The sequence below is a fragment of the Cyphomyrmex costatus genome, unplaced genomic scaffold (genome assembly GCF_001594065.2).
Source record: "Cyphomyrmex costatus isolate MS0001 unplaced genomic scaffold, Ccosl1.0 scaffold123, whole genome shotgun sequence".
NCBI lineage: Eukaryota > Metazoa > Arthropoda > Insecta > Hymenoptera > Formicidae > Cyphomyrmex > Cyphomyrmex costatus.
Genome location: NW_017275207.1, coordinates 6,032,102 through 6,043,841, shown reverse-complemented (window position 1 = coordinate 6,043,841; position 11,740 = coordinate 6,032,102). Strand labels below are relative to the sequence as shown.

Below are 11,740 nucleotides of genomic sequence, written 5' to 3'. Positions count from 1 at the left end.
ATATATTATATTATCTACACACATTTTTAAGAAATCAAGTATAATAATTTTTTAATTTAATGTAAAGAAAAAGATAGATCGCATATACTTGAGATATATTAGATGGATTAATATGATTATGGATCCATGTTTACGCGATATATGGGTGAAATACAAAGACCTCGCTAATTCAATTTTATTCAAATCGGTGACCAACCACAGCTTAACAACTACTATAGTTACCTAACACAGGAACGTACCTACACAAATTGCAAACGCATATATTTTTAAATACTAAAGAGTTTTCGTGTATCGAATTTTAAATGTAAGTACATATAGAAGTATATTGTGAATAATTACAAGTAGAACCTTAATTTCTCCAAGAGCTTCATATTTATCATTCAAAAGCAGCTTTAACTGAAAAATTCAACATTCGAAAAAATACTTTATTTAACATTTAAATTTCTTTGCAACGATGAGTCAATTAACAATACTATGAGTTACATAATTGGATTACTATAGTCAAACACTCGCGATTCATGCCGTGCCCGATGCATATCCAAACAAATGTCATCACCAATGTTTTTTAACAAATTTCCAAAAATACGCGTTGATTATGTAACGTCATCGTAACGCGTTACATAATCGCGAGGGTGGCTGACGAATGGGAAGATTCGACGTTTCGATTTTTTTTCTATAAACGATACACGCGGCATAGACAGCGGAAAAGTTATACCAGCCATACAATTAATTTTAAGAGTACATACAAAGACTCTTTTTAAAGTCACATATAATTAAAATTTGACATTTATAAAATGATATATACGTATATTAATAAGAACAATTATAACGTATAAAAATTGTTTTAGAAATTTCATTTTATTAAATATCTACACACATTTCTAACGCGAAAAAAATTATACCCCCTCCTCCCGCCGCGGATTATCATCTCTCTTTAAAAAGTGTATGTATGTACATACATATGCATTCTTTTTTTGTGACAGGTAATTCTAAGCGGGGAAATCATTTGTCCATCCCTGGGAAGGGAGAGAGAGGGAGAGAGAGAGAGAGAGAGGAACTGGCCCGTATGACGTAGGCCTGGCCAAGCTGCAGTCCGGCTCCGTTTCTCTCGAGATCGGTGCGTCACGCGTGTCGACGTGCGAGCGGCTAATAGCGGAATCCACCGCCGCCACGAGCGACCGGTTGGTGGTCGGCTCTGTCCCGTTGCCCCTCCCCGCGGTCTATCGCACGTAGTGTCGTCCAGGTCCGGCGCGCCGCCTAATCGGAGCGTAGCGTAGCGTGGCGTAGCACAGCGCGGCGCAGTGCAGCGAGGGGAACGCGCGTCGTCGAGTCTAGGGAGCACAGCCGGTGGTGGTCGCACAGCCAGCGCGATGGTCGTCAAGATCTACGTATCGGGTATCAGCGGCAACAAGGAAGTGAGTGCTTATGGCTTTCAGCGATGAGAGCTCCGGTGTCGCGATACTCAACCGCGGAGTCTGGTCAGGCAATCGTCGTTGTCACCGTCGTCGCTGTATCAGGTTACAATGCGAACGGCACTGGGGCGGTTAATAATCGCGGACTGTCATTTGCGATATGACGCGCGCGTACTGCGCGTTTTTTTTTTTTTTTTATCGGTTTCGTCGTTTTCTCTGACGGTAGACGTACGGTGGGGTGTCACGTCAGTTTTCCAGCTGTTTATTCACGAGTCTCATCCGGTTCTGTTTATTTGATCAAGAGCGATTGTCGAATTTGTCAAGTATAATTTAACTTGATTACTTGATAGTTCCATTATTTAGGTTCCATAAGACAAACCTGTATTTTTGTGTATTTGTATCTTTTGATCTTCTTTGTTCAATATGCTGCAAATATTTCTTTTGACAATATTAATAGTATTAATATAGGAAATTGTTTATTAACATTTTACCGCAATGAATATTATAAATTTTATTATTAGGAATAAAAATGTATAAAAATGATGATTGCATTTGGCAGATTTTATTGCATATGGATTTTTCTAACAGTTGCATATAACTGTATATGTAAACTAGTAGAAATTAAACTTGATTCTATAACATATAAATGTTACAAAAATTATAAAATTTATATTTAATATTAATATCTACTTTTTTAAATATTTGTTATCTACGAATCTCTCTTAATAAGAGATTATAACATTCAAGTAATGGTACATATTAATCTTAGCTATACACACCTTAGCTATATACACTAAGAAACTCCAGTGCAATATGCTAAAAATCCTATTGATTTTTACATATTATGGACTTGTTCCTTAATCAATTCTCCATCAATTGAAAAAAAAATTAAAATATGTCCATTTTTACAGAAATTACAGTAACAAGTATGGATGGGATCCTAGGGATCCAAATGTGCATATTAAGGTTACAAAAAAAATAGTGTGTATAGCTAAGGTTAATCAAATTTGAAGAGTTTGACAAATTTTAAGTATATGTAAACATGTTACAGGTGAAGAAAAGACAGCAACGTGTATTGATGATTTTAGATAGTAAAAATGTAGAATATGAGATCATCGATATAACTGAGCCAGACAAGGAATTGGAAAAAGAATTTATGCAGGCTAACAGTAATGCTAGAAATAACAAGTATCCATTGCCACCACAGATATTTAATGAGGATGATTATTGTGGCGTAATTATCTTTTCTTTGCACCATTTATATTACTATTATTTTCAATAGATATTGAATGTACTAAGTTTAAAAATATATTGTATGTACACGTATTTAACAAACAATAGAAAATAACTACTGAAAAGGTATTACATCATTTTTTATAAATAATAAAAGCGATTAAATTTTGCAGGATTATGAAGATTTTGATTTAGCAAATGAAATGGATGAATTGGAAAAGTTTTTGAAAGTAACGCCGGCGATTAGTACTGCAGAAATCACTCTAGATTCAAAATCTCAGAGTGATGGAATTCAAGAGAATGGAAATACTTCAAGTCGAGAGGTAAAGCTATGTTTCCACTGAAGGAATAGAAATTTTTGTCGATGTTTCATGTATTTTGAAATAGTTGCCAGTTGCCGAAAATTTTTGATATTCCTTAATGTTTTTGTTATTAGCGACAAAAGTTGTTGCTTATCATGTGTTTCAAATCGAAGCAGTAAATATCAGAGGAAGATGAGAAATATATGTCAACAGAAATAGAAGTTCCTGCAGTAGGACATTTCATTGCCAGTATGAAAGATGAAAAATTTGACTTGCCAATTTACAGGGAACAAAAAAAATATTTTCTCTAAAAAAATCAGACTTGATTGTACCCACACTTTTCGTTTTTCTTTTTCTTACTGTTAAGCATGAGATATATTGCAGCTACAAGAAATAAATCTTGAGCTGTTATTCACATCACATCATATATAATAAACTGCTTTTTGTTTCTTAAGTGTGAATAATTAGTTGCTAGAAATGAATAAGACTGAAAAAGAAACACAAAATTCAAATGTTTCTTTGATTATGTCACTTCAATGAAGACAAGATGTTTCAATGAGTGGACATGTTGGATAATTCAGAAACATTTAGCAACAGCAAATAATAAAAAGTGTTTTGTTGTTGCTTTAGTGGGGACGTAGCTTAACATTGTTTCTTTATTTCGAAACCTAAAAAAAGCTTTGTTACAAGCTGCTAAATTATATATTTATATGTATATATATATATACTGCTTCTCTATGAGAAAGAATTCCGACGCGCCAAAATAGAAATTGCTATAGTCATGTTTATTGTGTGGCACGTGTATAACATATGACAAATTGTTTTTATATTTATTTATTTGTTTATAGATTTTTTTCAAAGAAATTAACATATATAATGATATAAATTAATAATTTATATATTTCGTTATTTTATCGTATAACAAGCCTTATCTATAAATAAAATTCTTTCAATTTTTACTTATTTTTGTTTACCAGTCTGATAATTTTTTTACTAAATTTATATTGTGGTTTGTATACATTTTTTATTTATCTAACATTTGCAATCTATTTCTTTCAGCCTTCCGCAGACAAAGAAGCAGATGTACTACTTTCCGACAGGTAATTATTATAGTAAATGGCTTAAAATGAAAATATATTAAAAATATGAATTATACTTCGATTAAAAATGTTGAATAATTAGTTTATAATTATGCTTCAGTTTACCAGAAAGGACAACTTTAGAAAGTGAGACTAAAGCTTTAGAAGATTCTAAACCAACCGAACTAGATAGCGCGGCTAAAGTTATCGCTAGCGATGAAGGTGAACACGCTGAAGATAGTGGTGATAAAAATGAAGAGAAGTCCGACGACCAAGAGAAAGAGGAATAGATACGAGATATACCCATGTAAAGTTGGGATATTCCACACAAATGACATCCTTCCTTTTCCACCCACAAACGTATTTTGCAAAGCTACGTTTATTACATTACTAAGGCTGAATGAAGGTACTGCCAAGATAATATTCTGCATTGCAGAAAGTCTGTTGATCAGTATGACGCATGGAACATTCTTTTATAGAATATACTTTGTATTTTTAGATCAAACGCGTCTTCACCAAATGTTTTGCAACAGGTCTGATTAGGTGATATGAGACAATTCCTTCATATCGCTATCTTTATATATTTACATCCTCACGTTTGTTTATTATTTTTGCATTGTTTCACACTGCACCATACCTGATATATTATAGCACATTCGAACTGAAGTATATATACATATATATATTCTTTTACATGTGCTTTCTCGTTATTTTGTTGCCGCGCGTAAAGCGTACAAAAGTTAATATAGGATATAGCAATACATACATATACACAATATCATTTGAGATATATGAGGACAGATATATAGATAAATATGTATTATAATTAAATTTTTTAATTTTTAGATATAATTAATTTGTTATATACGTGAAAAAAAATTTTGATATTTGTATTATACTTTTAATTAAACACAGCAGTATTAAAGATAGATTTGGCTTGTAATAAAAATTTTTATTTTAACATTTTATTTTTTTGCGTTAAGATAATCAGTCTTTCCAAATATGCTTTAAGAAGTCATTGATTTCTTGAACTTTTAATTATATATTAAATATGTTAGAAATAGTATTAGAAAAAAACAGAACAAAAGAAGAGATTTATAGATTTTTATAACTGAATTATAAATATTTTTTTTATGGTATGAAATCTTCCATTTTCTACTCATAGCAAAATTATGCTGATGTGTATGAATCATACTGGCATGACATGATTTCATTGATATGTGTGTATATGACTCATGCTTATTCAACAGTCTATTCGATCATTAAAATTTTTGCATCTAAAAAATCGGACGATTAAATTCTTTAAAAGTTCTATTTTTGAAAACAGAAAAATTGGTTTATAATGCTTGTAAATTATATTGTAGTAATATAAATTTTTAAAGCAAAAGTGAGAGATTTTTTACAACTGCTACTATCGAAACAATACAATGAATATTTTAATGTAATATCAAAAAATAACATATACATGAAAAATTTTTATAACTAGCACAAAATGTGCAATGAATTTTAAAAAATTTTGTATTAAATCTGATATTATTCAAATTTATATATTCTAAATAGTTATACTTGATAAATAGTGGCAGTTGTATCGGTGAAAAGGCCTATATGATATATTATTGTTTCTCTTATTATTTTTAATCATGACATTTTCTTCCTATGTGTGTGCTCAGCAAGATTAATATCTTGCATAAATCTTTTACTGCTTGTCCATCGTTCAAACAATACTTCCGCCATAAAAAAATTAAGCTTTATCCAATATTTGCTACAAGTTGCTTTGTTATAAATAAATAAATAAAATAAAAAATTATTTTTGTGCTATTATAATTCTATTCTTCAACATAATACATTAAATTTGTTATTAATGTCGCACATATAATATGTATAATTTATTGCTACAATCAAAGAAAATTATGACAAAGTTTTATTCATGTTAACATGTCTTTCTTATTACAAGGATGAGGAGGAGAAGGAGGAGAAAATGGTAACAATAAAGATTGAATATTAATGTTAAAATAAATTTTAACATACTATATATTAAAGATATAATTATTAAAATTAAATATAATCATATTTACAAAAATAATATTAATTATACATATATATATACACACATACAATATGTGTATATATATGTATATGTGTATATACATATACATATATAGATCAATAGCGATCATTGTTACATACATACAAGAATTTACTAATAAATACAATGATTCAAGTTTAAGATTCTGTTTATATATATCCTTTAAAAAAATTGTTTCAAACATTTTTCATTAAACAATAAATATTTATAACATAACAATGTATATTTTGGGGAATTGATATATTATATAATTCTATTATTAAAGAAGGTAAGTACATATGTATATACAATATATAAATATATGGATATAATTCTATGATAAAAAGTTTAAAGCACAGCATATTATGCTGATCTCTCTTTCAAAAGCGATATAAAAACTAACTATGCGTAAAATATACTTCTTGATATATACAATATCTAAAAATATTCTTTACCCTTTCTCAAATTAAAAATAATGCATTATCTGATTGATCTACGCAAGTTATAACGTTTACTGTAATATAGATAATTAAACTTGCTATTTCATATATAGGTTCAATTGAGATCTCTAACGATACTATATCCTCAATTATCTTTCTCTTGTATATTTGATGTCTCCATTACAACACGAGTACAGCCTGAAACCAATAATTATCAATATTTTTATAATACACGTTTGTGGAATAAGTATATATAAAAGTATTTTCAATTATATCTAAAAAAATTTATAAAGAAATATCAAAACGTAATATTTGTTAAAAATTTTTAAATTACATTTTTATCAATCGTATAGTACGTAAAGTATATTTATGTTATTTTCACAGTAACATTAATTATACATATATTGAAATTGTAATAAGTAAAAACAAAATATATAAAGATATTTCAAATTAAAATTTTTTTTACAAATACATTTTTTTAAGCAATCTAAAGTTGCTGTTTCCCCTTTAGCGAAAAATTTCATTACTAATAATAAATGTGATACAAATTTTTGTATTATAATTAGAAAATTTAGAGAATATAAGTGAAGCAAATAAATTTAATAAATTACAAAATTAGTATTTATTAGTTAAATATATTAATGAAGAATTATTATGATGAATTAATACAATAAATAATAATGTTATATTATAATGATGATAATATTTAAACTTTCAAATATATATTAAAATATTAAAAAATACATAAAAATAAAACGTAGTCCAGTTTCAAAGTTACATTTATTTTACTAATGCTATTTGTCGTATTATTTAATTAATAATCATTGTGCACACATGTATTTATCAATATTACGCATACAATTTGCATTAAACAAACTTGTTGCTGATGCAAAGATGTTAAACAATTGTCAATGTAAATAAATCTATAAACAATCATATATATTTATATATATGTATATAAACTATAAACATCTTGTGTCCAATAACAGGAATTTACATCATATAAATTATTGGTCTTACTGGTATTGCTGTAATTATTTAATGCAGCTTTTTCATAGGCACGTTATATAAGGCAAATAGTTTAATAAAAATGCTTAAAATCAAGATTTTAAGAACAAATTTAAGAAGCATTTTTTATCTTGATTTTCTTTAAAATGTTGATTTTAAAATGTTATATCTTTTTAGTAGTTTAATCAAATAAATAACAATTACCTATATATATATTTTGGAAAATTACACAAAATATTGTTTTTATACTTCTATTTAAAACTTGCTACATGTAAAAGCTGCATAGCTCATTCAATGAGCATATAGGTAAACATATCTTTACTGAAAGCAAAGATTTATACAGTAATACATGGATACTTCTTTCTAATATTCAATTAGTTAAATTGTATTTTGACTTTATGTATCAAGTGTATATGTTGTACATAAAATAATTCCCAATGTATACCCCTGTTGTACATATACCATTCTTTGCTCTTAACTGACATTAACGAATAATTGTCTTATCTTTTTGAATGGATCAATATATTTGTACACTATTAAGTAGGTAAATAAATTATGCAGTGCATTGTAACATTTAATTTTTTTATATTAAGTAAAATATATGATATATATTTCGTCTGTAAACTTATTGTGTACAAAGTTTAAACCTATTTCGACTAAAACGTATTAAGTATACGTATAACACGTATATAATTGTATTAACACATTGTATAAACACAACACAATATTCTATTAAAATTACGTATAAAATGCAACATTCAAAAATGAATAAAAATTACCATATGATCAAGTAATTAAACGTTTTGAGTTATAAGTTTCTTCAAAAGATCTATTCTTTACTCCTGTACTATCTGAACTGGTGTACATGATGCAATAAGTTAAAGTGAAACAAATATATATGTTTATTTCCCTCCAACTTATTGCACAGTTAAGTATCATATCTTTTTTCCATAAATTTGAACACATGCATAAGTATAATTGTAAAATTATGGCAATATTATATGTTTAAGACTATTATACATTCTAATAGAACAAATTATGCTTAGTAGTTTATTTATATTATGCAATATAAATAGAGCGATTTCTCATATATCTGTACACAAACTATATGTAACAAAAATAATTATGTATAATGTATTATTTTTACGTTCGTATAACATATAATGAGGTATTCTTTCTTTTCGACAATGCTTAAGTTAAATTATTGAATAATTTGATATTATTTTTAACTTAACTACATACTGTAAATGAATACTTCATTATGCATATACTGTTGAGAGAAAGTTATGTTTTATATTAAGATTCATCAATGTATATTAATCTTAATTCATACAAAATTTATATGTTCCAGAATAATCGCATACAGATATAATATAATGATATATTTATAAACCAGATTTAAGTAAAAAAATAAAAGTATATTTCAATTTTAAAATAATTATTTTAATTAACATAAATAATTACTTATAATTCCTTATAATTTCTGTTGTTTATAATATTATATAACATATAAATATATTATATATATATTATATTCTGTATGTGTACACAGAAAACCTGACATTACTAAACTTTAGTAAATTTAGAAATTTAATGTCAGTTAAGAGATTTTTATCTTTTTTAATTCAGTTTTTTCTTAAATAAGAAAATAAAGTAACTTTGGAAACAATTGTTTGTAATGTCAAGCTCTTAATTATTTGTCTATCAAATTGTTTGCTTTTCTCTGGGACGGTGATCTTATAAATCTGTATTTAAGAGATGTGTGTTACGTATGTAATATGTAATACCTGAATTGGTAATTTCGCATATGATGATATACTTTTACCACTTAGCTTATCTTAATAAGACAAGATATTTTATGTAAATACTCGATATTAAGTATACCATACATAAAACTGATAATGCAGCATCTATTACAAACATAAGAGAATTAAAAATTTTGTTGAAAAATTGTTCTTATCTAATCTCTAAAACTTGTTAAAAGAGATGTCCATTGTAAAAATATCAATTATTTCATCAGTATTCCAAGTAACGATTCCAAGTACATTTGAAACAAATATATTACTTACAGTCTTATTATACATAGAGAAAATCAAAAGAATGTTTATAGCTAGTAGATTTAAACTTCAAAATAAGATATTTTTATAATTTAAAGTTATGAAAGAATTCATAATTATTTATTTATATCTTTCGATATACTTATGTTATATGATAAATGTTTTTATAACGTATTTATAAATCATTAAATTATCAAATATGCATCATTGATATATAGTATAATCTCTCTGTCATATAGATTAACTTATTTTAAATTATCAAAAAATAATGAAAAATAAAAAATTTAACTTTTTAATACAAAATAAATAGAGAATAAAAAATAAATAAAGTTATTTATATATTTTTTAAAATATTTGAAAAATTAAGTAAAATATAAATATCATATTTTAATATCTAAATGTGTAGTACGAATAAAATAAATCGAAAATTAAATACTTAAAATATATAGAGAATGTAGAAACAAACGTTCAACATTACATTTATTATTCACTGTTATAGACCACTATTAAATGTCATAAAAAATAATTTTAATTATTAATTAGCTTAATATTTATCTTTAGCATGTAATCATTCTTAATTGATTTTCTCTCGGCTTAATTATGCATTATGTTTGTGTCTTGGTATATTATACAGTAATGAAATATAATTAATCCGTACCAAAGTATTTTTGTCCAAAATGATTTGGTGCAACAGTATGGATCTCTGACGTTAAGATCTTCATCTATAAAAAAAAAACAAAATTTTATTTAAAAAATAAATATATATATTATACATTATCAGATGAATATAATTTAATAAATTTTTACTGATTTATACAAATGTAAATATAAATAGAAATTACCTTAGGAAAGGCAGTGACTAGAGATTTGGCTGCAATCGGTGTACAAAACAAATTTGACAGGATAATATTTTCTTCAAGTACATTATGTTCTTTTAGAACAGCTATGGCTTTTATGACAGTATTTCCTGTACCTATACATATATAATAAATATAAAATTTATTACAAATATTTTTCAACTTAATACCAATACACTCTGAAAATTATGATATTCTCCAATACTTACTCATTATTGGATACATCAACAAGACTTTTCTCTCAGATATATCATCAGGGAATTTAGCATAAACTACTCTAGCTTCGTGTGTATCCATATCACTTTCTACTAATATCTTACCAATTCTGATACTACGACAACAGTCTCTTAAACCCTAAAAGATATCATTTCATGAGTTAGCAACTAGTTTGCATAAAATATCATCTTAGCACATTTAGGATTAATTGAAGTTATACCTGTTCCATAGCTTCTCCACTTCTTACTATAGATACACCACAATTTCCCTTCTGATATTTTAAACCTTTGTATTTGGCACCAGTTGGAGTTGTCACCACACATTTCGTAAAAGGCAATTGATTCAAACTCTCTTCAATAACTAATCTGATCTAAAATATTTCAGCAAAAATTATAACTACTTCATTTTTTCATATAATAAACGAAAACTATAAAGTAGCTTTTAACAATCACAATATATATATTTCAACATCTATATTAAACAATATTAAATCTTATTTGGAGAGTTTCAAACTAAATACCGATGAGAATAAGCTATTTAAGCTGGATCTTGGATGCTTCTAATATAATTTTCGTGTGAATTTATATACTATCATTATAAACATGGAAATGGCATTGTAAGAGTCAAACGAAAAGTAAATTAACAAACAATTAATACATATATTCTAAAATGAACTTATAAAATTTACATAAATGTAACGATTAAAAAACAGATGTTAATTACATTACTAGTTTCGACCACCAAATCTGGTCCTCTTCAGATGAAACACTTAACGTTGAAATGTACATAATTATGGAAAAACATCAATACATAAGAAAATCTTGTGCGTAGTTAAATATATAACAAAAAATTTACAAATCTATACGTGAGAATATTAGTTGGTCCGTGAATCCATATATTTACAAAAATAGTCATAATGATAAATGTCACACAATAAGAAAACAGTAAAAAAAAATTTTTTTCCTTTAAAAAAACTTATGTCAGAAATATTACAAAACTATCGAAGTACATCTTGAGATAAAAAGTTATACATGGAACACGTCAAACATCCTCAACGGACCAATTCCGACT

The 11,740-nt window shown here is 26.7% G+C and overlaps 2 protein-coding genes across 3 annotated transcripts in view; one reads left to right on the top strand and one right to left on the bottom strand.

The window, feature by feature from the left end:
• The first annotated feature begins 1,093 nt into the window (after positions 1-1,093).
• Positions 1,094-4,742, top strand: LOC108781603 (SH3 domain-binding glutamic acid-rich protein homolog). 2 transcript variants are annotated; one of them, XR_001940954.1, is made up of 6 exons: positions 1,094-1,415; positions 2,464-2,646; positions 2,819-2,968; positions 4,007-4,047; positions 4,148-4,432; positions 4,526-4,742. XR_001940954.1 is itself a non-coding variant. In XM_018549623.1 (5 exons), exons 1-5 carry the CDS (start codon positions 1,371-1,373, stop codon positions 4,314-4,316), a joined length of 588 nt encoding a protein of 195 aa, XP_018405125.1. In that variant the 5' UTR covers positions 1,094-1,370; the 3' UTR covers positions 4,317-4,742. The 2 variants fall into 2 exon arrangements, 1 of the variants encoding a protein (XP_018405125.1); XM_018549623.1 differs by having other exon boundaries at positions 4,148-4,742.
• Positions 4,743-6,551: 1,809 nt separating this feature from the next.
• kri (uracil phosphoribosyltransferase krishah) overlaps positions 6,552-11,740 on the bottom strand; it is a 7,229-nt gene continuing 2,040 nt past the window's right edge. Inside the window, exons 3-7 of the mRNA XM_018550362.1 lie at positions 10,890-11,039; positions 10,663-10,807; positions 10,439-10,569; positions 10,255-10,318; positions 6,552-6,729 (exon numbers count right to left, since the gene is read on the bottom strand). Of these exons, the coding sequence (XP_018405864.1) occupies positions 6,677-6,729; positions 10,255-10,318; positions 10,439-10,569; positions 10,663-10,807; positions 10,890-11,039 (543 nt within the window). The 3' untranslated portion in view covers positions 6,552-6,676. The remainder of the gene's footprint in view (positions 6,730-10,254; positions 10,319-10,438; positions 10,570-10,662; positions 10,808-10,889; positions 11,040-11,740) is intronic.

Coding starts and splice junctions, on each gene's coding strand:
- LOC108781603 (XM_018549623.1), top strand. CDS start 1,371: ATGGTCGTCAAGATCTACGTATCGGGTATCAGCGGCAACAAGGAA. Junction 1,416..2,463: donor GTATCAGCGGCAACAAGGAA/GTGAGTGCTTAT, acceptor AACATGTTACAG/GTGAAGAAAAGACAGCAACG. Junction 4,048..4,147: donor GATGTACTACTTTCCGACAG/GTAATTATTATA, acceptor ATTATGCTTCAG/TTTACCAGAAAGGACAACTT.